The 26,628-nt window shown below is 38.6% G+C and overlaps 2 protein-coding genes across 13 annotated transcripts in view; one reads left to right on the top strand and one right to left on the bottom strand.

Moving 5' to 3' along the window:
• Window positions 1-28: 28 nt before the first annotated feature.
• SFR1 (SWI5 dependent homologous recombination repair protein 1) lies at window positions 29-22,217 on the top strand. 8 transcript variants are annotated; one of them, XM_068949708.1, is made up of 5 exons: window positions 64-119; window positions 531-720; window positions 2,487-2,602; window positions 3,712-4,098; window positions 4,315-5,459. In XM_068949708.1, exons 3-5 carry the CDS (start codon window positions 2,507-2,509, stop codon window positions 4,504-4,506), a joined length of 675 nt encoding a protein of 224 aa, XP_068805809.1. In that variant the 5' UTR covers window positions 64-119; window positions 531-720; window positions 2,487-2,506; the 3' UTR covers window positions 4,507-5,459. The 8 variants fall into 8 exon arrangements, with proteins under 8 accessions (XP_068805813.1, XP_068805809.1, XP_068805808.1 ...); XM_068949709.1 differs by having other exon boundaries at window positions 110-177; XM_068949711.1 differs by having other exon boundaries at window positions 111-177; window positions 658-720.
• The window catches only part of CFAP43 (cilia and flagella associated protein 43), a 50,958-nt gene continuing 31,500 nt past the window's right edge, over window positions 7,171-26,628 (bottom strand). For 2 of the 5 annotated variants that reach the window (XM_068949694.1, XM_068949696.1), the window contains 19 exons: window positions 25,312-25,437; window positions 24,061-24,165; window positions 23,270-23,386; window positions 22,228-22,437; window positions 20,226-20,432; window positions 19,577-19,666; window positions 18,701-18,778; window positions 17,857-17,982; window positions 16,478-16,597; window positions 16,275-16,382; window positions 15,425-15,511; window positions 14,870-14,958; window positions 14,242-14,449; window positions 13,365-13,477; window positions 12,378-12,534; window positions 11,354-11,518; window positions 9,408-9,488; window positions 8,155-8,308; window positions 7,171-7,994 (listed from right to left, as the gene is read on the bottom strand). In XM_068949694.1, the coding sequence (XP_068805795.1) occupies window positions 7,837-7,994; window positions 8,155-8,308; window positions 9,408-9,488; window positions 11,354-11,518; window positions 12,378-12,534; window positions 13,365-13,477; window positions 14,242-14,449; window positions 14,870-14,958; window positions 15,425-15,511; window positions 16,275-16,382; window positions 16,478-16,597; window positions 17,857-17,982; window positions 18,701-18,778; window positions 19,577-19,666; window positions 20,226-20,432; window positions 22,228-22,437; window positions 23,270-23,386; window positions 24,061-24,165; window positions 25,312-25,437 (2,499 nt within the window). In that variant the 3' untranslated portion in view covers window positions 7,171-7,836. Of the gene's footprint in view, window positions 7,995-8,154; window positions 8,309-9,407; window positions 9,489-11,353; window positions 11,519-12,377; window positions 12,535-13,364; window positions 13,478-14,241; window positions 14,450-14,869; window positions 14,959-15,424; window positions 15,512-16,274; window positions 16,383-16,477; window positions 16,598-17,856; window positions 17,983-18,700; window positions 18,779-19,576; window positions 19,667-20,225; window positions 20,433-22,227; window positions 22,438-23,269; window positions 23,387-24,060; window positions 24,166-25,311; window positions 25,441-26,628 lie in introns of all 5 variants that reach the window. The other 3 variants (XM_068949699.1, XM_068949698.1, XM_068949697.1) reach the window with 2 other exon arrangements.

Here is a 26,628-nt window from a genome sequence, read left to right as displayed (position 1 = left end):
GCGCGGAGCCCCACCCGCCGGCCACAGCGGCGCAGGCGCGCTGCGAAGATCCCCCTGGCCCCGCCCCTTTTCTCCGGAAGCGGGAAATTGAAGCGGCTGCTGGCGGGCGGCCCTTGGGGGTGGGTGCGCAGGCGCCTGGCACGCTGAGGGGTCGGCGGCCGTTGGTCGCGGCGGCGGGTGAGGTGCTGGCGGCTTGCGGGGGTCCCCTCAGGTCGGCGGGGTGCCGGGTTCCCCTAGCGTGGGCGGGACGCTGCCCCCCTCCCCCCCCGGGCTGGCGGGGTCGGTGGCACCCCGGGGGTTGGCTGCGCTGGCTCTCAGAGGGCTGCTTCGGCCACAGCGTGCCCCGCGCTCCGTGAGGGGCCTCCCGCCCCTCCGCGGCCTGCGAGCAGCCTCTGGCTTGGACCGTGGCCTCTCGGCGGGCTGCGCCCCCTTTCTGCGCTGCCTCTGGGCCCTCCTCGGTGTCCTGGTTACGCATCGGGGGGGGGGGTGTGGTCTCAGAAGGAGCTCTGAGGGGCTGTGACCCTGCACAGGGCTGCCCAGCCTTCTTCCTGCCTACTCGAGGGGTGGAAAACTAGCCAGGCATGACAGTGGCGGAGGGTCACTGCAGCCCTCGGTTTATCGGAGGAAAATGTAAACGGAGTGAGTGCTGTTACACAGCGCAGCCGTAAGCAGGAAAACTGAGGCACCTAGCGTCGGGGAGTTGTCCAAAGCCCCGAAGAAGTAAGTACTGGAGTGCAAAATTGTCTTTTGCACTTCTGGTCCAACTTTTCCTTACTTAGTGGACAGAGTTATTTTTCTGTGTGATTAATAGCATTACTACTTGAAAATGCAAAGGATTCTTAGGCTGAGATACTTGGGAAGGCTTTTAATAGTGCAGGAGAGAATTGTGAACATGTTACTCTAGAGACAGTTACAGTGTTAGTGAACCCTTGAAAAATCTTTGTATTCATGGTCGTTTCAAGACAAATACTCCGCATTAGAATGTAAAGGCAGTGAGTCACAGGATTTTCTTTTTTTTCCTGGAAAGAGTTGAACAAATGTTGAAGCTAGCTCTCAGGTTTGTTGCTTGGTAGTAAGAGATTTATTACATACTTGTGATGTACTACATAGGCATGATGTAGCTTTTTCAGGGCCTCTTGCTCAGACTGAGAAATAATAGTGATAACTTACATTATGTTTGACAGGTGCTGTGGGCTTCCTCTTTAATGCGCAGATTGCCAAGATACTTTTGTATCAGACTTTTGTTCCTACATAAAGTTTTTCTTTTTTAATGAAAAACCGTATGTTGAATTTTGAACAGCTAGGGGGAATGTTGACTTGCAAGATGAATGAGGACTCATGCCCTTGTTACAGAGCCTGGAGGACCTGAGTGGCAGGGTTAGTAAAGCTTTGGTGTACTGAAGCTTTGATTGGTTCCATTCCTGAAGAGGAAGCCCTTTGTGCCAGTCTTGTGTTGCCTGGCAACTTGTTTACAGGTTTTTATTTTCAAGAGGCTTCTGTTTCAAAACCCCTAATTGCAATTTCCAGGTACAGGGAGGTATAGCTGACAATTTTCCAGTTGCATGCTGGTCACTAGCAGGTGTTCACAAGTGCTAAACTCACTTAAACACTGCCAAATCAATTTAAAGTTGATACATGCTGAGAAGGTATGACTTATCATTTTAATTAGGGTGCTTCTCTGAGTAAACTGGGGAGGCTTAGTTTTAATCTAAAATTCCACTTGTGTGAGTAATTACTTTTTCAAGTAGCTTCCCCCAAAAGGGTCAAATAAGACAGTAGATTATTTTCACAGACATGGGCACTCTTTTCTTTAAAGATTAGTTGTTTATGTAGACAGACAATAAAAATCTCATGGCTCCCAGCAATTCTTTTATCTCTACTTGGGATGCAGCTAAATGGAAGGAGTGATTCTTCACAACCTGGCTTACTAAGGATTACTCCTGTGAGTTAGACAAGCAGTAAGGGTCATTCAGGTTAAGAAGAAAATAGAGTTTGTTTGAAGTGAGCTTTTTGTTGATAAGTTTGATGTTGCAGGATCTGACCTTAGGATTTATAGGCATATTATAATGGGCCTAGGTGCTTCATAAATCTTGCTCATTTTTAACACTTGAAAGGGCTCACCAATGTTATAGGTGGAAAAAAGCTAACACTGAAGAATAACTATACACTTTTAGTAATATTTATTTTAAGGAATACATGTTGTAGCACTTTATGAACGAAGGAGATGTAATAAACAAAATTCACAGTAAGATGCTTTGTAGCTGGTAGTACTGCTATTCATCCTCTTGAAGTAAAGCTGTTCACAATCCAAAATGGTTCTTAGCAAAAGAAATGTTTGTAGAACATCGGCAGATGTCTTTTTGAACGTAACAGATGGTAAGCTGTACTATTTCTTCTCAGGGCTTTTTACTCATCCCCGCAGCCATGTGGCCCATTATAATTAGGTAAAAATGGCACCGTGCATAATTTAATGTTTCTTTTAACAGAAATTGCTTTCTATCTGAAGATGGAAGAACCAGGGTTTGCTAAATCGACATCTCTGTGCAGTACTCCAAAGGATTCTGGGACAGCAGCTCCACAGAGCACTAGTTCAGGGAAACGGGTACGAAAACTTAACTTGTTTCCATTAACGTGACTTATGAGTGACAAAAATACTTAGAAATCGTCAAGTAGTCACTGAGGAACTGTTCACTGGAAGGCTAAAGTTATAAGTAGCTTATAACTGTAATTGCAAGGTTGTCCAGGTAAGAAGTGCTTTTGGTATACTTTGCTCTAAATATGAAAGTCTGTTACGAATGCAAAATGATGTAGCAGTATACCCAAAATGCCATGTAAATGCTAATAAATTTAATAATGTAATTTATTTTTATTTTTTTAAACCTCCTTTTTTAATTTTGTCTTTAGCTTCCTCGAATCAATCTTCTGGGTTCCTGTGCATGCAGAATTACTTCCTGTGACTTCTGCTTGCGCTTGAGCAAAGAAAATAAATCATCTGACTCTTGCTCTATGTTGTTTTTAAAAGACTCCAATATAGACTCTCCCATGTGTTTGTCTAGCAATGTTAGTCTTGGTCTTATTTTAATAGCCTTCTCTTTTGTGGCTTGTGACATCCTGAGCAGTTTTTAAGTTTCCTATGCAGCTTCATATGCATGTTTTTTATTTATTTAGCTCTGAATATGGAACACGCTTTGCATAAAGAACTCGATGCACTGTGCTTTCAGTTTGTATATTCTCTATAGTGTCTAGCTCTACTTTGATGTTTGTCTTAACACACAACTTAACATGTTGATGCTGTCAAATTGACTATGGCTTATATTACAAAAAAAATCCTTATGTAATTGAAACTATGGGGGAAGTAGAACAAAACAGAACAGAATTAACCAAGCTGAAATGTGCCCTGTGTCTTCTGTACTGAGACTTTGACAAGTAAGTTTGTCTTAATAAGGATTACAGCACGTGGTCCTTGAAAATTTGGAGGCACAGCTTTCCCATATCTTGCAGCTATGTGTGCAAGCACACATGAAAGGAAACGGTTAACTTTGTTCAAGTTTGTGAAAACTATAGCAACAATTAGGAAGTTAGGCTTTACAGTGACCTACATGTGATGTATTCTATGTAAATAATAAACAGGATATGAATCAAAGATAAGGTTATTCTGAGAAATCAGAACAATCTTTCTCCTTTTTTTTGTTGTTCTTTTATTATCTTTAGCCAATGAGTGCAGCTCTGAGGGAACGATTAAGAAAAACAAGACGTTCATTTAATGCTAGTTTTACAGTGGCAAAGCGGCTCAGAATAGACACTGAAGAAAAAGACTGTGCTGCTTCTGACGAAGCTTCTCTATCAAAGAAGAATATAGATTTTTCCAGATTACAAGATAGTCCTGAAAGCCTGGAAAGAAACTGCCCTGGTCATGCGCGTTTCAAAAGTTCTTTACAGAAAAGCTCTCCCTGTGGATCAACAGAGAATCCTTGTATGCTAAGGGCTGATTTTAGTCACCAGCGGTCTCTGGAAGAGAAAGTACGGCTGGTGAAACAAGTGCAAGAGAAAGAAGATCTACTTCGAAGGCTCAAACTGGTCAAGATGTACAGATCTAAGGTGAGGGAAACCTCTGAAAAAGTATTTCTAAATTATTTTCTGAAGTAGAATTGACAGTGAAATCTAAATTTCTTGATTTAAGCAACAACACTGAGTCAGATGTTATTTGTGTGTGGTTTGTGTATTGTCTCAGTTTAAGTTGTTTTATAAAAATAGATATGCAGAGTCTTAATAGAGTGTGTTATTTGCTGAAATATATTTTTATCCCAATTTCAGAATAACTTGTCTGAACTGCAGGCTTTGATAGTGAAATGGAGAAGTAGTACCCAGCTGATGCTATATGAGCTACAGTCAGCCTTTTCTGCAGATGGCAAGAAAGTCAGTCTCACTCAGCTGATAGATAACTTTGGATTAGAAGACAAGTTATTGCACTACAGCAGAACAGAAGAAGACTTTGTAGATACCTAATTTACAAGTGCAAAACTTTCAATTACAAATGTGCATAATTGGAAAAGACTAAAGAAGCTTTGTGTAATATGTGTTATTCAGACTAGCCGACTTTATATTTTGATGGAAGACTTTCTCATGAGGTATTTGTAATAGGTATGGCAGGCACTGTAAAAGGCATTATTTTGTGGAAAAGATTCAACTCATTTACTGTTTTGCAAAACCTTGCTTGAACTTGATCAGTGGATAGTTTTTAAAAAAAATCAAGTAATATTTTAATGAATAGTCTTTGTTTGTCCTTGCATATTGGTTGTCTTGAAATAATGACCTCAAATTAACTGTCGTTTCTGTTGATATTCAGATGAGGAAGCGTTCAGTTCTTTGTTCAGAGGTATATCCCCGTATTACAAATTTCTTGCTGCTGCCAGTTGGTTAATTGCGCATTTTGTGCGTTAAGTAAAGATAACTCAGTTGCATATCGTTAATGTTCTGAAGCTGCAATGAGGTGTTCTTCATAGCTTTAATTATTAGGGAAATGTGCCCTAATGCAATCATTTCTAGACACTGGTCTAGACGGTTGTCTTCTGGGAAGCTATGCCTGTGAAGTATTCTGCCACCTTCTGAAACAATGGAAGGGGAGTGAAGAAAATTGCAGCCAACATCTGTCTGTTCTGTTGCTTCATGTGAGAGCCAAGGTTGTTTTCCTCTCTTCAAATAGGTAGGAAAAACAGGCCTTGTCTAATGAGAGTGCTTCAGCTCCTGTGTCACTTACCTTTCTGCAGTAAAGCTGAATAAAGCTTTAGCATTTCGTTTATCATACTCCTTGAAACGCTGTCTTTGAAATTTTTTTCTCTTAATTTGAAGTTACTTATTTTCTTTTTTGGTTTATGCATGTATTGTAGAAGCTTCTGCCTGCTTTTCTCCTCCTTATCATTTATCTAGTGTAACAGTTCATAAACATCCAACTGCTCTACAAATCTCCCTAATATGAGTGTTGTTTTAAACACAATCACATTCCTCATTGACTGTACCTTAACTTTTTGGGGTATATGTGGCACTTCTTGTTTCCTTAATAAGGGAGTAACTTCTTATTTCTAAAGGGAAATAGAAAGAAAAATCAGCAAGATCCTATACCTTTTAACATTTCTGTGGCTCGGTCTGCTTAAATTTGAGGCCACTCTTAGGAATACTGATTTTTACTGCCCATTGGGAATTAATGAAGAGCAACCCTTATTGCTGATCACAGTTTGAATATTTAGCTGAAGATGCAGAAGAAATAGCGTCTTAGTACAAAAGATGATGGGCCCTCCTGAAGGGGAGCATTCCCTTCCCCTGAGATCCTTTGTTATTTTGTAATTCTGTTGCTTCTCCTAAGGCAGTTTCAGCGGGAAGAAAAAATTTTACAAGAAAGATGTAATTATAATCCTTACAAACCTCAATTAGAAGTGATAAAGCAAAAAGCAGCAGCAGCAGTAGAGGGGTGTTGTATGAGGTAACAATGTAAGTAGTTTTTTTTTTTTTTAAAACAAGTGTAAAATTTTGCTAAACTAAGGTATCAAACCTGTTAATGCTGTCATGATGGAATGAGTTTAGATTTGACATGAATTTTTGGAAGTGGAAGAAGAATTGACATATAGCATAGAAGAGGGCAATAAAACTGTTAAGGATGCCTGAGCCTACTTGGGCTACCTATAGATCAGGCTCCAGTAGTGGTTAATTTCATGGAGGACTGGGTGTGTGTGTTTTGTGTGTTTTTTTTTTTTTTTCCCCTTTCCCCTTAGCTACCTTGGAGAGATCTGGCAGGGTAATAAACTGCATATTAATGCTAAATGGTAGGAGATAGTAGCAAATATTTCAGAATGCTGGGTTGCCTCCAAAACCAGGGGGTATGTGTGTGGTTGTGGTTTTTTTTTTTTTTTTTTTTTTTTTTTGTGACTCTACTGGTGGTGGCAGCCACAGCTACTGGCAGCTGTGGGTAATATATGCTGTTATAAGTGGCAGCAGCTTTCAGGACAGTGCCAGGTAGCACATGTGCTCGCATACCTTCATTCTCCCAGCAACCTGCACCCACTTGGTCACCTCTTCTGCTCTCTTATGTCCTGTCTCTCTATGCTAAACCCTTAGCTCCATGACCCACCTCCTTTCCTTGCCCATGCTGTGGTGCTTGCTTTGCTCTGCTGCTGCTCCTGTACCCTGAGGAAGGGCAGAGGTTTGCACGGGCCAGGTCCTGCCGCACAGCCAGAGCTCAGAGCTGCTGCTGTGCATGGCAGCAAACTTGGCAAATCCCCTGGTCACTGCTAACTGCCTTATTCCATGGGGCAGGTAAGAACAGTGGGTGCAGCTGGGAGTGGCTCCTGTAAACCCTCCTAAAGTGATTCTGCTTTATCAGTGGCAGAGGAAGGGACAATGAGAATAGTTTTATTGAAGGTATAAAGGAAAAAGTGTTCATGTTTTGTTGAAAATATAATTTGGTAATAATTGTGAAGAGAAGGCAGCAGTTGAAGGAAATTTAAGGGCTCTCAATATTAAGAAAATGCTTGGATTTAAAACAAGAATAGAAGAAGAGTTGGGTCTTTGTTTAGCCTAGCTGCATGGCACTGACAGAATTGTGCATCTTGCCCATTAAAACACATGTGAGCTGTGGGTAAGGGAGAAGTATGGTTTGCGAAAGAAGCATTGAGAGTGTTTTATTGTGCCTGTAGATCTTAATTTGTTTAATGTATGGTTGGCATAGTTGTGATACAAAACACAGGAGCCTAAACTCAAGAAGCAACTAAAATAACATCTTTTTTTTATCCCACAGTTCTTATTCTTGTCAGATGCATCTAAGATGCTCACCGTGTTGTTATTAAGTAGTTCAAGACTAGCGGTTTTTGCAAGTTATAACTGATTTCTTCTCAATGTTTTTAAATGTTTTTAATTTGAATTAAATTTAATTTGAATTTAATTCAAATTAAAAACAACAGACAGTTTAGCAGGTACAAATACAGTTATTGGCTTTCTTGCAGTAGTTCAACTTTAAAATGTTCTAGATTGCATATTGTAGACTACTGGATATACAAATATACATTTTCTTCTGCCATCTACCATTTTGTTTACCATTTATTTTCTGTAATGAGCTATATGTATTTTTAGTGTTTTGATTTTATAAACAATTTCATGAACAGAAATATAATGTAGATCGAATGTGAAAAGTACAAAAGAGACATACATGCGTCTCAAAATGAATTTATTTTCTAAATTTTTCTTTCAACAAAAGATTTCTTCTGTAATTTCTTTAGAAAAGGTAGCTGTCCAAACTGTATTCTTAGACAAGACCATGGTGTTACACATCTACCAAGATTCTGCTTTTTAAAGAGCAGGGAATATTCTTGATCTCAGTCTTTCAGCTTCTGCCTGGAGAACTTTAAACTGTTTTATCTTTTCCTTTACATTATCCCGTAGCTGTTTCTGCTTCAAAATTTGTCGGTAACGCTGATGGGCAATCTTTTCAAAAACAAGCCGTGTGTCTGCATAAAACAAAATATAATGATTAGCACAATACAGTGATAAATATGCATTCCTTGCCCAGTGGCTGATGCTGAGGGAGAACAAGACTGTCCAGCCTTGGAGATGTTTTCTCAAGGTTCTCCGCTTATGACCTTAAGTGCATTACTGACTGTGACTCACCAGCTGCCTCAAAGATGTGCTTCCTTTCTGAAACAGACACAAGCATTTCTTGCAGCTCCAGGCTGAGCTCGTAGTTTGCTTGCTCCTTTAAACTGATGCACTTCTCCAGTTCTTTAATTATTTTCTGGCAATTCTTCACGTTCTTCTTGTGCAGCTGTCCATTTCCAAGTGAATAAAGCAAACGTATGAGAGATGAAAGGTGCTCTGACAAACTTCAGTGGAAACCTATAATCTTCTACACCATGTTGTAACTCAATTCATATGTATATATTTTGACTTGACTACTAGCACATTGTAACTTTATGTTGTGTACCACCCATCACACGTATTGTATTTCAGTATGCTTAATGGAGTTCTAATGTAAGTAGCTGAGAAGAAGGAACAAAAAATTATGGCTCAAGAAGAGGGATATATTAAAGGTAAGACTGAAGAGGCAAAGTAGGGGAAAAGAAGTCAATGGAATCCGTGAGGTAAGAACACTCTTGGCTACTAGGCATAGTAAAAGAGAAGGCTGTTGTGCTGATTTTAGTGAAGCTGTCTGAAGGGATGTAAAGGGACAGGGTAAATATTAAAGCTTGAAGAGGCACTTGGAGAAAATGGAGGCCGACGTCAGCTACAGTAACGTTGAGTAAATTGAGTGGAATCTCTTAAAAACAAGGACAATTATAATTTGAATGATGAAATAGATGAGGGAGCCAGTAAATCATTGTGTTGTATGTAAGGTGTTGTGGTATTATGAACATGCTGGTGCTTCTGAAGAGAAAGCATTAAGCAGTGAAGATGTGGAAGAATGTTTCACTAGAAATGGAAGAGTGACTTACACAGGCAATGCTGTGTAGGAAGTGATAAGCAGATTGCATTCAGATGCTCAGGAAGGCAAGTATCTAATTCCAATAACAGAGCATGTAGATTTATCTCCACAGGGTTTATCTATGCTGCAGTCAATGTATGGTGACTGCCTGCAGAGACAGTAGGTAACTGGCTAGTTGACTAATGGTGACAGTGCTGCTCTGACAGCTCAGAACAAGTTGAAGAAACTACCGAGTGCCAGGCGAATAAATACATGGGTATATGTATTCATGTGTGTGGGCTGCTTGCAGCATAGCCACAACAGTCCTTGAATTAGTTGAAGAGTTAGTATGACTACATCAGTTGCAGTTAGGCCTTACAAACACCTTTTGCTAAGGAAGGAGAGGAAACACATTTAAACTAAGAGTGTGTTTTTCAAATGTGGTTGTTCATTTAGGATTTACCTTATCCATGACGCTAAGAGTCTGCTCCATCATTGAAACCTGGTGGGTGATGCGGCTGTCATAGTTCAGCACAGTTAGGAACTGAAGAATTAGAAAGAAACCAGATTAAGCCTGTTTGTTTTCAACGGCTCTACCCTTCTGTAAAGGCAATAATACTACATTAAACTCAAAATGGGAATTCCGCATAGTGGAAAGCATTACTAGTGATTATAAATGGACATTCTAAAGGTAGTTTTGGATGCTGCATGAATACTACACTGAACAGCTCTTAAAAAGAATGTTCTCTATGTGTTGAATGCAAATAAACAAAGACCAAGCCAGTTATATTAACAGAGGTGTCAAAAAACCCGAACTATGCTTTTTCTTATAAGGTAGCCTAATTTAACGTAGATGGAGGCCAAAGTCTGTTTTTAGGTCAGGGAATAAACATATTTCATTGTTGAGTGGCTTCCTAATAATTCTTACTTTTATTGTTCTTCTATCTGTATAGTAATTTCTCTAGATCTAAGAATTTATTAAAGATTTATTAAAGATAGATGTAATAGTCTGCTTTCTGGAATATCACCACATCAAACTGATGGCCAAAAATGTGAGGTTTTGTGGACAGTTAAAAGAGGAGAAATGGGATGGAGTCATTCTTTCCTGTTTTCCTGAAACAGGAAAGACCCAACAAGCTGCTTTCCTACAGCACTAAACCGCTTTTCGCTACTGCTTCAGTAATAGCCCTCTTTGCAGGCCTTCTCAGGTCCTTGTCCTCAGCTGTTTATCTGGGTCCTCTTTTTTTTCTGCTACTATTGTTTGTGTGTCTGTTGCCTTGCTTTTCCCACTGACCCCACATTCCTTCTCAAAAAGTCAAGCCAAGCCCCTCAGAGAATTCAAATTCTGAGTAAACTCATATATGCCTCTGCTATGGGCAAGGACGTGTCTGTGTCTCTCCGATATCTGAAGGACAACAGTTCTGGTCATCAGTATAAATGAAGTTTCACCTAACATATAATAGAAACACCCTGGTGATAAACTTGCTGCAGAAACTTTTCAGTGAACAGTAACATCTCTGGGAAGCTGTTTTGTTGGTGTTAGTTACAGAAGTCCCCTGGCTGCAATTCAGAAGTAAACAAGCAGTTCAGAGAGCAGGAGAACTAACAAAGCCTGAGCAAAGCCCACTTTTTTTTTTTTTAAATCTTTTGATTGAATTGCAATATCCTTACCTGCTTCCCTTCCCTTCTTTCTTCTCCCTATGCTATACAGCTTCCTCGTAACCAATAATCCCCTACTCCAAACCTTTATTTCCTCCATCTTTCCCTGCTTTCCCTGCAGTCCTTTATATCCTGATCTGCAATACCCTGAGGCTTTCCCTACAGTCTCTCCTCTTCCTCCTCCCTTCTCCCTGTGGTATCTTGGCTCTTTCCCACAATTTTTACCTATAGTTTTTGGCCTGCCAGCTGGGCTTGTTCATAGTGATGTGTGTGCTTTACCATTTTGCCAGGCAAAGCAAACAATTCTTTGCCTTTCTGCTGCTGCTGGTCCAACAAATGGCATTGGGGCTCAGTGAGGCTTCGGGAGGAACTCCGAAACTGACTACTGAGCTAGAGTTATGGTATTTCTATGATAGACCAGATGGGGGCACTTCAGACCTTTCACTTAAAAAGGTTATGGTGCTGGATTTAAAAATCAGTTCCTTGGGGCTGTAAAATCCTGATTTCTTACTCTTAGTGCCAATTTAGATATGCCAACAGTTAAGGCTAATGTTGTTCTTTTTTATTCCTGAACATCACAAAGAATTTAATTACTGAACAATGTCAAGAGCAAAACTTACTTTTGAAAGCTGACCTACTAGGCATCAAGTTTCTCTGTAGTTGAAATGCAATTAAGAGACATAAACAACGGTACAAGAATAGGCAGCGTAATTTCTGTGGTCAAAAGGCAAACTAGAGAAAGTAACTCACTAGCTGGTGATCTTTTGAAACACGTAGTGTTAGAATATCCTGAGCCTTCTGTTTCAGATCATCTATCTGCATTTTCATTTTCTTGTGTTCCCATTCCAGCTGAAATATACCTTTAGAGAAGTCTTTACATTCCACCATGCTAGCAATTTTCTTTTCTCCTTCAGCCTGAAAAAAAGAGATTAATTTGAATTAGCACACTTTATGGATTATGGAATAATTATCTGTAACTGGACGGGCAAGCCTCCAAAATCATAATTTTAGTAAGGGAAACGTGCCACAGACTTAGCTCTTTCCAGACTTAGCTCCAGATGGTTATCTTTTGTGGAATTTTGTTGCCTTTTAGGCACTGTGCCATAGCCTTGGATCATAGAAAGAAATGAAGAAAATTGCAACTAACTTCTCTCTCTATCCTTTGTTGTTAAAACGCTCAGGGACTTTATCTCCACAAAATAAAACCTTGCTCTGTATCAGGTATTCTTCAGTTGTTACTGAAGCCTTTGTGCAACAGCAATAAAAAGCAATTTTTTGTACAGCTTAAATGCCTAAGAAAATAAACTTTAATGAGAGTATGAAAAACTAAGTATATTAAGTATGGTGACCACTTCCACATTATATAAAAAGCTGTATTAATTTTTTAAATCTTACTATAAGCTATTGGTCACGTTGTTTTGTAACTTGACTATATGTTTGTCTTGAGGGAATTCTAGGACTGGTGTCCAGGATATTAGCATTCTCTATTTACAACATGTATGTAAGTGATGGTGGGTCTAAAAACTGTTGCTATTCCATTGATCTGAATTGTATTGATAAAACATCAAGAAAGCGGTCTGTACTGCAGCGTTTTTATATGATGATAAGAGACATTACAAAATTCTTCTTAATAGTTTAGAGATTACAACTGAGCCTACTGGTGTGTGGTAATTAATTGAAACTAGATGTCAAACTGGAGAGAAAAAAGTACAGCCCTTGAAGGGCAACACCTTTGTTTAAAGACCTTAAATTTTCTTCAGATAATGTAAATTACCATGATAGTGCAATTCAGTTCTTCAATAACACTCTTATTAATAAGAATGGCATCAGTGAAATCTGGGAGCTCAGTACTTTCCAATTCCACCTGTCCTTGTTTTAGCAAAAACTGGACAGTCAAGTTCAATTGCAGTTTCATCTTCTCCTCCTGCAGCCTAAAAGGGCAGAAAACCAAAAGGGTTTAGTGATTTTACCATGCTTATATAAATATTTCCATGATTCTCAAAACTTTTATGTTTATTACTGGTAAGATGTATGTTCATGTAGGGTTTACTCTTTCAGGTTTAGTCTGCCTTCTCTTTGCTCCCAAAATGACTTCAGGAATTTGCAACTTATTTCTAGACATAATGTTCTCAAAGATTCTGTTTTCTTAACACACTGTAGCAGATGTTCTGAAAGAAAGTGTCCTTACTGAGCAAAAGCCTTAACAATAATTGAAAAGGAAATGCAGGGGGCTCCAAGGCAGCACCTCTCTTAGATAATTTATCTTGGGGTTTGTTGCTGAAGGACAATGAACGTGAAAATTAGGCCGTGTACATGAAAAAATGAAATATTGTCCAAACAACTCTGCTAAATCGGGACTTGTGACTGAGCAGCGTTATTACAATTGGGAGTGATCACTGCAGCTTCTTTAGGCCAACCATGAACAAAGTTTACCTGAGCCAGACAAAACAAGTATGGCCTTGAAGGCTGCTTAGGATTCTGTGCATGATGTAGCTTTCTGGGCAGATAGTTTGCACTGAAGATTGTGCTTACGTTCTTACTGACGTTGTTACTCGAGATGCTAGATTAAAACTTGTTTGGGCCCTCCCACGCATGCTGAAATCATATCTCACTGCAGAAATATCTTATGTCTCCTCTTTGAGAGAATTCTAGATATAAGAGTGCTAGAGAACACAGCTGCCTAATTCTGTATGTGACTTTTTGCTCTGTGTTGGTGGAGAACTAAAATGTAGCTGAATATAGGAAAAAAAAACAAAATTACCAAGTGAGTTCTTGGAAAATGTTTCCTATTTCTGACTTCATCTTCTCATCATCATCTATTCTTCTCTGGAGAAAGGCCTGCATCTCGGCCAATGTTAGGGCTTTCCACTTCACCTAAGCAAGCAACATCATGACATTCTGAACTCGTTCAACTTCATGAGTATGTGAAGGCAAGCCTCTTCAGAAACTGAGAGGACAAGATTTTTAGAAGGCACGTATGTATAAATAGGTTGCCTGATGTTTTGGAAGTCTCAGTAAAGCACATGAGACAATCCTTGCACTCTGCTCAGAAAATCATTTATTCATTTACACATAGTTTATTCACAAGAAGGGAAATCACATTTCCTGCTCTTTTGATCAAATGTATCCATGTCTCTGAATAACTCAGATTTTATACCTTCACACTCTTAAACTAAACTAATAGTTTAATAGAGCTTTCCAGCAACACCCTTTATTAAGGCTTGCTCTGGTGTTCTAGAGGAAAATGAGTATGCATTGGTGCAGATGTAGCATGCCAATGTGAGATAAAGATTCCAGCAGGTGATGAAAATCAAATACCTTAATAGTATTTTGGTATGGATAAAGAAATAGAAAAAAAAAATTAAGAAACCATGCCACAGTCCTAAACGTTTTGATCAAATCCTACATTTATGTGATAATGTTTCCTCTGGAGGAGAACTAGAGCTGGTTTCCTTTGATGACATTTCTAGTATTTTGAATTGAACAAAAGGTGGCGAGAAGTAACACAGACTCAAATGCAGCTTATGTATGCTGCCTTGTCATTTCAGCACTCACCCAACCCTACACTTGAACCCCACAGAAGGTTAAGACCTGAAAATATAAAAACGTATAGTGGCAAAATAAAGCATTTTACATACTTGCTGCTCACTCTCCATTTTGTTTCGTCTAGCTAGACAGAAACGGTCCCATACAGACAGATCTAAGCCGTTAGGCATATGTTCAGGTTTATCCAATTCATCCATGGCTTTCATTAAAAGGGTAAGGGCTTCTTTGTAATCTTCAGCTGAGCCTGAACGATCCCCATATGGGTTAGCAGTGTTAAAGAGCGTTTTCATCTTCTGGATCCTAATGTACATAGTATATATAATATTTACATTTGTCTTTATTCTCTCTTACAAAAAACAAGCTCATGTAGAACTAAGAACATTTCATACTCTCAATCTCTTGCAAAGAGCAACTAGCAATATGCAAAGAGCAATATGTAAGACTACATATTTTACAAAATAAAAATATGTTTTTGAAAACTTCATTATTCGAGTTGTATTTAAAATAGATTGCGCAGGGTGAATGAGGAAATGTAATTGATCAAATATAAGTATATGATAGGAAATCATCAACTATTGTCAACTATCCACATAAAAAAGTAGGTAAGCAGTCAGTCTATTGGTTATCAAGATATTTTAGATAACTGAAATAAAGTGTTCTAATTCCTGAAACGCAACAAGCACCAGTATTTAAACAGATGGAATCAGATGGGGGTCTTACTTTGGTCGGCGTCTGTAAAGTTTGACAAGTCTATCAAGGAGATACGCGGGAATGTCAGCAAACTCCTTTTTAAAATCAGATTCCAAAATCTAGGAGAAAAACAAACAGCCTCCTTGTCCTTACAATGTTATTTAAAAGAAAGAAAAACAACATCCTTCCTGTTTCCTAGAAACACAGGATATGGTGCTTTTCCAAGCTCTCCATCCAGGGAATCTCAGCTAGTTCATAAATTCTTGCTCTCAGACATGACTGTCAACTTTTTTCTTTAATGCTAAGGAAAAGTCAAGGCTGAGCACAAAACTACAAGATTAAATATAGAAGTTTTGTCACGCTAACATTCTCTGTGCGGACAGTCCCCCTGGCTCCCAAGAGATTATGAAGACCTCAGTAAATAACGCATATGCACATGCTCTCCTTCACTACTTAACTTCAGTGATGAGCAAATTAAACAGAACCCATCCCCATGCTTAAAATGAAGTATGTTCTTCTCATGATCAAGGTGCAGCATGAACTTTTTATATATCTGAATCTGCTTGGGTTTGTCTAGAGTCTTACCTTCTCTTCAGCAATTGCACTTTCATAGGTGTCTACATAAGCATCAATTTTCCTGTTTGTACGCTGGATTGTTTTTGTAGACTTGACCTGTAGCAAAACGAGAGGATTTCAAGAACGAAACTCAGTCAGTAGAAGCATTTAATGGCTATTTGAATATACCGATGAAGCCAACAATCTCCTAGTTCTAGAGGAAACCTTGTGAGCTGTATTTACTAACAATACAATACCTTTTTCAGGGTGTTACCTGTAGATACTGCTCAGAGGTGAACAGGTATAAAAATCAAATATTCCACTGCTTAAGAAAGTCTGTTATAACTCTTCTTTTAAATTTTCAGTGTTAGGACCTATGTTCATACTTGTTTTCACTTGCATAGAGATTTCCTTTTTCCTTTCAGGTCATCACAGGTAACATTAATCAAAAATTCTCAAATTATGTTCAGTGGAAGGTCCTCAATTCTGGAATGCAATTTCCCTGTTGGCATGACATAAATCTGCTACATGTCAGGGTACTAAGCTCATCTATTTTATCAAGGCTGTTAATTGATTACACTCTGCTGGGGAGACCAGCTTTGACAGTTTGCATGGACCAAAAATATACTGATGAGGACATTTGTAAAAACTTTTAAAATTACATATTTTGGAAAAAAAGAAAGTAAGCTGGTATACACTTGGCCTCAGATAACTTTAAAAGTTGTCTAACTTATATAGTGGTAGGGGCTCAGTCTCTATTTTGGAACCTCTCCTTGTAGCTCACATACATACAAACAGCTGCTTGCAGCTCCAAACATGGCAATCTATATAGGTCCAATAGCAGGTCTGCCACATGGAAGCTTTCCAAACAATAACTTACTTTCTCTTTACGCTTCTTCCTAAGGAAATGATGAAGTCCAGCTTCTCTCGTGTCCAGCTCTTCATCCAATAGCAAAGAATAAAGGAGATTGATTATTTTGAGTTCTTCCTGTGCAAGGATTGTAAAAAAAAAAAAAAAAAAAAAGATGTTAACATTCCTGTGGCACAGAGGCAGAGATGAAAAATGAAAGTTCTCTGCCATACCTGATAGATGACCATCTCCGAATTCACTTTCCTTTCAAAGAGTTTGCACATAGTCTCATCAAAACTTTGTGTTGCTTCCTGGATGGAAGCTTGGAGTTTCTTCAATTCAGCTTCCACTGCCTGGAGAAGGCAAGAGGAGCACTATTACATCTGCAGGAACAAACAAGCTCTGGCACAGTATATTGTGGGATGCTGGAGAATGCACAGTGTGGAATTGTACCCCCCTCTCCCCCCCCCATGCAAACTTTTTTTTTTCTTAAGTTGTTATAGTCCTGCCCCACTCCCAAGCCATGCAATATTCATTAATATTGTAGCCACAAATAAAAGAAAGTAGAACCTACATTGTTTACAGAATTAGGTGAAACCAGTTCTCCTTGAGAAGCCAAATATATAGCATAATCACTGTTGTGCAAATGGAGACCCAGGGTTTAAGACAATAAAATTTTGTGTTGGATTGGTTTGACCAGTCAGAGGGTCAGCTTAACCAAAGGGCTCAAAGAGAAGGTAATCCAAGTGACACTGGTCCCTTTTGAAATTAACAGGATCTGGGTATTAGACCCAAATGTATTTTTTAAATCCATCTTTAAGGCATGACTATCATTTTCTAATTGTTTCTATTTTCAAAGCGATTAAAGAGAATGTTTTTACCCACCAACTTTCATTGCAACGAAGGAGTCCAACTTATTTATGCACTTCTATTAAAAGACTAGTTGCTATTCCTGTTAGCACTACTGAACACCATGTTAGAAACACAAAGATTCCATGTTTTGTACAATCAAAACAAAAGCTACATTCTGGAAGACATTATTTTGATGACTGTGGTAAAACAGAAGGCAGGACCCAGGTTTCTTTAAAACTGTCCTGACAAACAGTGGCAAGGATTCTCCCTGACAATGAAGCTTTTCATTTCTATCATCAATTAGCTACTGCACTGTAAAAGTATCAATGATAAATTTGTAAGAGAAAGATCCTTTAGCTTAAAGGTCCCAGCAATTACTTGTTTGGAAGGAGAATGCTCCCAGGTTACCAAGTTTTGTTGACCAAATACCTCTTAGAAGAATAACAGTTGTGGTATTATATGTGTATGGCATCAGCAACTCTGGGAATGGAACCTGAGGAACCATTTTAGGAATAGTGGTGCATTTATGAAGGAAAGTAATCTTTTGTCAGCTGTCACAAGGTTTGGCACATACTAACTATTGTAAGTAGAGACTGCTTTTTCTACTGTTTAAGGTAGGACTTATCTACTATTCCACGTCAATTTTGTTCTTGATTTGTTCTATTTATTGGCATTTATTTTTACTAGATCCTGAGCAAGACTAGACACTTTGGCCATAAGGACAGTGAACAAAACTACTCCTTTTCTCTTTTTAATTTACCCTTCTATGCTTTTCTCTTTCTTCATTCAGTTCCTTGACTTTTTTCTCATATTCTCTGAATATTTTCTTTTCTTCTTCATTCCACACAGATTCAGGCTTGGATATAAAAGGAGGTGGAGGAATATCCTGGAGATATTGAAGAAGAATATGCTTCAAAAGCAATACTAAGTCTCCATCAGCGCACTAACAAACTACAGCACGCATAAAATTTAATGAAAGTATTTGTTAATGGTAGGTAAGGTAGAAGCCTTACGTCTAATGAACATATATATTCTGTTCTCTGGTCTGTTCCTTGCACCAGTAGTTTAGCTATGTATACAATCAAGTTCTCGTTCACTTGCTTACAGGCATTCACTACTGGATCTTGTAAAACGCAAGTATTTTGTACTCAAACATACTGCTATCACTACAAGATGGATCTACTTTTCTTTTACAAACCCCCAAATCTCACTCCATGCTAACGTATACCTCTAAGTGGAGTTCTAAGTTTCTGAAATAGATCATTTCCAGGGAGAGTATTTGGATCTGTCCTATCCTTTTCTGTGACACTCTTTCACTTCCAAATCATGTTCTTTCCTTCTTCTACTACTGTACTATTTTCTTTGTTGAGTTAAATGGAACACAGTATTTTTCTTTAAGATCAAAGCCATGGGTAATAAACTCCTCCCTTCAAAAAACAGTCATAGTGGTAATGCTAAATTAGGTCCCCGTATTATTCCACTGTGATAGGTGTGAGTGTTGATGGGCACTTAAACTTTAAGTTGGAAATATTTGCTAGTTGTAATTCACATATCCTTAAAAGCACCACAAGCTACTTAAATGATACGGCAGAAACACAGCTCACAATTTTCAAGATGTCTTCCTTTTTGACTTCTAGCACTCCACCCATCATGTCATTAAGAGCACGCAGTCTGTCACTGTCCTAGGAAAGATAACAAAAAATACTGTAGGATGCAAAAGTGCAGTAATTGGAAGTTTCAGGAATGATAATGGAGCAGCTCACTTCTAGATCACCGATAAGACTCTACTGTGTGTCACCAGTAGATGAATACTCTTTGGTGATGCATGTGAAATAAGCTAAAAGTCTGAGGGTTTTTTCTGATGGACAGATGCTCAATACCAAAAACTTACTACAACTGGCATTCTGGCAGTTTTGAAAGGAATACATAGGCACAGACTATTCCTAGCCAGTTGGCAGGTCAGGGTGAAAGAAGCTGTAGCATCCCTGCCTTATCACGCATCTCTTTTTGGGGCCAGAGCTGTCTTAGAACTTTCACAAATGCATAGTTTTTACAGCCAGAGGAGAACACTATGATCATCTTAGTCTGATCCATGAAGAACATAGGTCAAAGAAACTCATTCAGCAAACGCATATCAGGCTCAGAACTTTTGACCGAGCAGTAGCACATGTTCAGAAATGTATCTAGTCCCTAGTCTCACAATATAGTGTTTTTGATTGGCATTGAGCAAATTTTTTAAATTGCTTGCCTACACTAAATCTTTTCTTCCCCTAGCTAATCTATATAGTTCTGTCTGTACAGGATAATGGAAAAGGCACACTTACTTTCATCATCGTAACTTAAAGTCATCATTACTTACCATCATTACAGTTATTCTACAATATTACTATGTTACTGGAATATTCCAGTACAGCATTAATTACATAAAGCGAACCCAGTGACAATGGCCTGTTCAGTAGAAAGGATACTGTTTCAAGTACCAGAGCAGCAAGACGTCTTTCCATTTCAAGCTTAGCCAGCATTTCTGCTTTTGCTCTCTCCTGTGGAGTCAAGTACTTCTCAACTTTAATCTGAAGGGAGAAAACGGGGTTGATATCAGGTTTCTTTTCTTCAAACATGTTCACACATGGACTAAGAGCGTTTGGAAAGACAATGTAGTATAAACTCTCTTTTTTTCCTCTCTCTGGTCTATGATAATCCTCAAGAAGAAAACTGCTCTTTAGAACAGCTCCAAAAGCTGTATTCAAAAATGCTAAAATATAAACTTACAAATTTTTCTGATGTTAGTCATGTGTTGTGCATTATATCTGCGTGTTTTCTCTTTTCTGCAATAACATGGACTGGTGGGTGAGAAGACAGAACGGGGGAGAGAGAAACCAAAAGAGCAGATAAGCTCAATAAAATTTTTTGTATCAGAAATGTGGTGTTTATTTATAAATTATCAATTGAATCTAGACGTACAATACTAAGTATGCTTTGATACCTAGATACCTAGTTTTAAAATGGTACTCAAAGAAAGTGCACAGACAGATCTGTTTTAAGGCTTTTCACTACTGACACAATGACTTGAAATGAGGAGAATCAGAGAACTTTGTGTGGGTGAAAGAGAAAGATTTGTTCTTCAGACACCTCTGAATCCTGGACAGTGAGCACACGCTCTGGTATCTCATCATCCGTAAGAGCTGGCTCCCATACTTCTTCTTGGAGGTCAAGTTGTGCCAAGATTTCTCTGATCCTCAGGTTTCTTTCTTTCACTCGTGCTATCTCATGCGCCTTCTGTTGTGCAACTATGTCAAATTCCTTATTAAAAGCCGTTTTCACTTGGTAAATGATGTCCTGAAATACCATAAGAGGAAAGAGCAATGCTGCACAGGTCACATCCATCCATGATTATATACTACTCCTCAACTCATCAGGAGAAACACAGATGTGTGTATTTGTATGTGTGATAGGGAGAGAAACTGGTAAACAAGCCTCTCCTGTGATAATCATAGGGGCAGAGGTCAAGCTCTGTTTAACGTATCCATGTTAAATGTAGATAGGCAGGTGATCCATTCTTTCTTTTCATTTCCTAGAAATTTCTCTTCCTTCTCTGCCACCTATTTGCCTTCTGACAAAGACATTCTGAAAAAGTCATATTATTGCCAAAACTAGATAAAAATTAGGCTGCCTTTTATTTGTTGCTTTTTACAGGCTTCGGCTAAAGGAAGAAGGTGCTCCAAAGAAAAAAATGCCTATGACCTCTAATTCTAGAAATCACAAAACACAGATGCAAAGGAGGCAGAGCTAAGGACATTCTTTCCTAAGTTTTTTTTGAGTGCTGCAATCTGCAGCTTTGATATGCTTTTAATGTGATTTTCTGTTTGACAATATGTAAGTAAAGCATGCCAGTGAATTAATAAACACTAGAAGCTAACTGTTTGAAAAGAACTCTGAAGCCTTACCATGGTTTTAAAAAGCATGTATTCTTAGTGGATAAATTCTTCCTTTAGTCTGACTAAGCGATCTCATCAAAGAAAAGCAGAATATTGAGAGAAAAGCATGTGTTTCTCCTATGGACACTATGTGTCTATTTACTAAAATGAAACATGATTCGCATTTCAGTTCTATTATTAAGGTTTATATTTTTAGATGATTAGCTGTTTGCAATTTGCATAACAATACATATTTGTGTCCGTGAGTATTTCATTGCTTTCTAATACAGCAATAAGTTAAGATGTGATCAGACAGGATGGCAGCTACAGTACAACGTTGCTGGGGAAAAAAGGCTGTGCACAATGGCTAGCCAACCATCTAGCCATCATCAGGCTCACTCCTTTGGCCAAGAACACTGAAGGACCTCTATAATCGAGAAAAATAATAGGCATCTTTAAAGCCCCACAGGAGAAAGATCTTGTTGAATCCAAGCTTAAATCTATGAGATCAGTGTTCCGTGTGTTTCTTCCCCGTCTACTTCAAAAAACAGTTTATCTGCTGATTTTATGTATTAACAAACACATAATCATTGAGTTCTGCTACCATTTACAGCCTTAAAGAGCTCTGAGGAGGCAATGCTTATAGCAGTTTAACCAGTTCCACCGTTGCAGAAGCCAGTTTTGTAACATGATTACTACTTAAATAAACTGGCCAGGGTAAGAGAAGTGAGAAAGTCTGATGGTAATGAATAATAAATAACAGAACATTGAAGGCTCTACATGAAGGGATGGTAAGACTGGAGAGAAAGGAAATGGTATGAAGATCTAGCTCATCCTTCATTCAGCAGCAAATAGGGAAAGATGGCACATCTCCACAAAGCATGCAGAGATGTGCAAGCTAGTTTTGTGTATACAAACTCCTAAACTGAAGCACCAATGGGCAAATACCCTCAAATTGGGTAACCACAAGGCTGCTTATATCTGGAAACAACCAGTTGATAAAAACGTTTTTCTCCCAGACCTGAGCTGGCAAGTCCACATGGTGCTATGGTGCACCATATGCATTTATCAGCTTTGATCTCAGTAACTCAAGAGACCTGTGCAACACTCACTGTGCAGTATCAGTATGCCCAGAATCTAACAGTGTCTGTGAACACTGCAAGAACCAATGGATATGACAGTGTTACTGCAGTAATAAAAATTTAAGAAGAGGTTACCTGCAGTAATATTATCTGATTGACCTTCTGCTCCCTGGTGTGCAAGTCCAACTGGTGGTATAAAATAGACGTGTCTCCACCATACTGAGAGCTCAGACTTCCAACCAGGAAGTAAGATGCACTGTCATCAGCCACTGCTTCTTCCTCCATCTCTTCTTCCTCCTTAGGTAATACAGTCTCGGGCTCGATCTCAACAATTTCCTTCCGAACCTGAATATCAAAAACATGGTAACGACGTTAATTATATAAATGATCCAGTGTCATGTCAATAAAACAGTCCCCAAATTTCTCTGCTGACAAGATGCCTTGGAGTCATCAATTCTAGAGGTTAAATTCTGCAATTAAGCCTTCTTCAGTGATCAAAATAATACAAGTCAAAATGACCACATCTGGAGTACTATGTCCAGTTTCAGGCTCCCCAGCACAAAAAAGACATGGACATACAAAGGCAACGAAGACGATTAAGGGTTTGGAGCATCTGACATACAAGGAGAGTCTGAGAGAGCTGGGATTGTTTAGCCTCAGGAAGAGAAGGCTCGGGGGGATCTTGTCAATGTATATAAATACCCGAGGGGGAAGAGTGAGTAAAAAAGACGGAGCCAGACTCTTCTCAGTGGTGCACGGTGAAAAGACAAAAGGCAATAGTACAAATTGAAATAAGGGAAATCCAACTAAAATGTAAGAAAAAAAACTTTACTGTGAGGTTGACTGAACACTGGAACAGGTTGCCCAGAGAGTCTGTGGAGTCTCCATCCTGAGCAATCAGTTCTAGCTGACCCTCCTTTGACCAGTGGGGTGGACTAAACTATCTTCAGAGGTCCCTTCCAACCTCAGTTACTCTGTGATTCTGTAATACTGATCTATCTGTACTGAGTACAAAAACCATGTTTCATCTTCATTTATCTTTTTAATTTTTATTTGGACAACTTCTACAGCAAGAAACTGGAGCTGAGACAGATGTCTCTGTAAAGCACAGCTAAAGTGTCTTTTCAGAACATCCTGATCTGAAATGCCTTTCTGTAGTATTTCAAAGAGACTGTACCTTAAGATCAACTGCCTCGATCTTCTTTAACTGCAGAACTTTCTCCAAAGTTTCCAGCTCTTCTTCACTACGCTCCTTCAGAGGATAATTCTTCACTTCACAGGCTATATGGAAACACTTTTCAGTTGGGAAAAAAAAAGTAAAAAGTTCTTCATAAAACATCTATCAATTCTTTTGTTCAACATCTGAAGGCTAAAGAGTTACAATGACTCTTGTTAAAATTTGGAATAAAATTGAGGACTAATCAATACAGGCAATATAGTAAAAATATAGCAATAAGGCAAAAAGCATTTGACTTTTTGGAACAGAAAATAGTTGCTTAAACTTTGCTTTTGTCTTTTTTTATTTTTTAATAATCTATGGATATGACCTCTTTATCCAGGGAATTTCACCAGCATCAGATTTTAATGAAATGACTTGGTCTGTGATCATCCCTGAAATACTCCAGTATCATCAGTTTGACTAATGTCCCTCTGTTAAAATAGCAAAACCATGAATAAATTTTGCCTTTGTGTTCTGTGAAGCAGGAATCATACTAACTGCATGCAAGAAGAAAAATAATATTTACCACACTGCATTAAGATATTCTCTGAGAATATGGAATTAAAGAATTGCTTGTTTGCCTGTCAACACTCTTATCCAACTCAGAAGGTACAGTTAACAAGGATCAAACAAAATGAAAGATTTGCATGAGCCCAGGAAGCAAATGAAAAACGTGTTATGCTTCTATTTATTTTGTCACTGTACCTTAATAAACTGCTGCAGAAAATTAGGTAGAATGTGGAGGTTACCTTAACTGCACGTCCTTTTACACACATGGAATCCCAGCACTCACGTTTGATAACATCCTGCAAATAGCAGTTGGCTAAATTCTCCATATCAATCTCTTTCCTCAACTTGCAAGATAAAGAAAAGAAAATAATAGGAGGATGTGGTGCAAAACAGGCAACTTGTACTGTGTTATTCAAATAAACCTAACAGATGAAATGAAGAATTACAGTATTTCACCATTTTAGACTATTGCATCTCTCTCCTCCAAAATATATCTCACCGTATTAAAAGGTGTTATTTTATATGAGAGGAAAAGAATCACAGAGCTTAAGAAATGCACCCAAGGCCACAGTGTAAGACCTGGATTAGAATGTGTAATTTCTAGCACAGATCATATTCCAGTCAGCTGTGTCTGTATCAACAGTTTTGCCTGCTTCAAAAAGTGACTTACAATACTTTGCATTCGCACCTTAAAGTCTCTGATATGAGTAAAATTTGAACTCTGAATAGTGAGCTCTGGTCTTTTAGGAACATTTGGCTAATGTTTCAGGTCAGAGTCTTGCCAGTCTTTTTTATACTGAGTAAATGCAAAAAACAGTCAAGAGTTCAATCTTATTATGCTGTGTTCCCATGAAAGTATATACTGGAAGACATTGTTACAGAAACATACTATTGCACTAACCTTCCTCCCCTTGTCTTCTTACACTGTCCATTCTGGTAAGTGATAAACACTCATACTTCATTTTCTAAGAATTCTCAGAACTCTCATGCTGATTCTTTTCAGTCCATGTATGTGTAGCTTCAAACATATCGACAACATTTTTTTTTGGTTCTGTCTATTCAAAGAAGAACCTAAAAATTCAAATTTTATCTGCTCCTGAACCTGTCTGTCTACAGAAAGACCCATATGTTTCTGAGGAATAGCAGCAGCTCATTGTTCATGTTCAGTAAACTGGCATGTAAATCCTTTGAGAATAACCAAAAAACTTAGGAGCTTGCTGCCCTCATGAGCTTCTTTCAGCGCCTCCTGAAGGCACAGCATGTTCTTCAATAGGTGTACATCCAAGGATCAATATTAAAAAATAAGTCCAGAGAACACAATGGAACAGGAAATGGAGTTATTTTATATAAATTTGTTCAGAAAAACATGGAAACATTTCCTGCTTCTCAGTAATGACCAGCAATATTGGGACCATCCCCTCTGTTCTTCATTCATTCTTTCTCCTTTCCTCTGCTAGTTTTAAAACACCCTCCCCCAAATTCTGTCATACCCTGGCCACTTCTTGTTCAGCCTCTGCTTCCACTCTTTCCTGCTCTTCTATATCCAGGTTGAACTCCTGCTGCTCCAGTTTCTCAATGTCTGGCATCTGTTCATTCTCATGCATCATTTTCTGGATCTGCTTTTTTTTTTTTTTTAAATAAGAAAAATTAATGTGAATGTGAACAGAGGAAACGCTACTTCTAACACTGTAGAACTTGATAGCAGAGAAAGTGATTTTAATTGCCTTCATTTGTAACTGCTTCATGGTACAGGGTAAGATGGGCTGCCTGTAGCTGATGATGGAGAGTAATATGTGAATACGTTTCACATTTGTCTTGAAGTTGATTTGGATGTAATATGCGAAGTTGTGGATACTTTCTAAGAATCTATAGCACACAACTTGCAATTCTCTGATTCCAAGCACTTAATTAAATAATTGTTTTTGAACTTATAAACAGCAGTTGTAGTTCACAGAATCTGAACACCTTTTAACTGAGTGCAAAGCTTTCCTGAGACTTTCCAAAGCAAGCTGCTCCATTTTAACTCAGTGAAGATCACACATGTGAATGTGACTAACAATAAATATCTCTTGTCTTCCTAGCAGTATTTATAAAGAAGTAATAACACAGTAAATCACCCAAAATTATCTTATAAAAATTAAACTCTTCTGCAAGCTACCTGATCTGGAGTAGTATTTTCTATGTACGTTCTGCATGTGGATTCTTTCACATAATAGTGAAGTGCCTTGACCAAGGTCACAAAATACATTACTGACATAGCTAAAATCCCAACAGATGAGATTTAATTCTGTAAAACACAGTATTAAAATATTAGCTACTGCCTGAATGCCACAATGAATTTTAATGAAGCTTTTGACTTTATGTACAACTTAAATCACTGGGATGATCACTTTAGGGCTAAGCTTGCCAGATGCTGAATATGTAGTATGCTGAGCTGCCGTGGGCTTCCGTAAGAAATAAAGGAAGGCGCGTACTTCAGAGGCGCACTAACAAATTAGGTCTGGGTTTGCAAATGTATCATGTTTGTGCATTTCAAGGCATTGCTGTTTGCAGGGCCTAATGCATCACAGCCCAGAGAAGGCAAACAGAACAGAGGTAGTGTGGAATGCACACAATACACACAAATCTATGTGACTTAGTCTAACGTCTGGTTAATAAGGCACTGCCTTACCCTCTTGCAGATGGCAGTTTCTATGGGAGGAAGCAGGAAGAAGAGGAAGGAGTAAGCAGAAAGGATAGCAGCTTTTGGGAGGCAAACAGAAAACAGCCTGCTGAGAGGATAGAATACTCAAGGTATACAGATGGTA

Source organism: Struthio camelus, chromosome 7, assembly GCF_040807025.1.
Source record: "Struthio camelus isolate bStrCam1 chromosome 7, bStrCam1.hap1, whole genome shotgun sequence".
Taxonomy (NCBI): Eukaryota; Metazoa; Chordata; class Aves; order Struthioniformes; family Struthionidae; genus Struthio; species Struthio camelus.
Note: the sequence above shows the minus strand (reverse complement) of the source record. Positions and strands in the feature narration are given on the sequence as shown.

What these genes read in the sequence shown, in the direction of transcription:
- SFR1 (XM_068949706.1), top strand. Translation starts at nt 1,329, where the DNA reads ATGAGGACTCATGCCCTTGTTACAGAGCCTGGAGGACCTGAGTGGCAG. An exon ending in GCACTAGTTCAGGGAAACGG is followed by an intron (nt 2,603 to 3,711) that starts GTACGAAAACTT and finishes TATTATCTTTAG; the next exon opens with CCAATGAGTGCAGCTCTGAG. An exon ending in TCAAGATGTACAGATCTAAG is followed by an intron (nt 4,099 to 4,314) that starts GTGAGGGAAACC and finishes TCCCAATTTCAG; the next exon opens with AATAACTTGTCTGAACTGCA.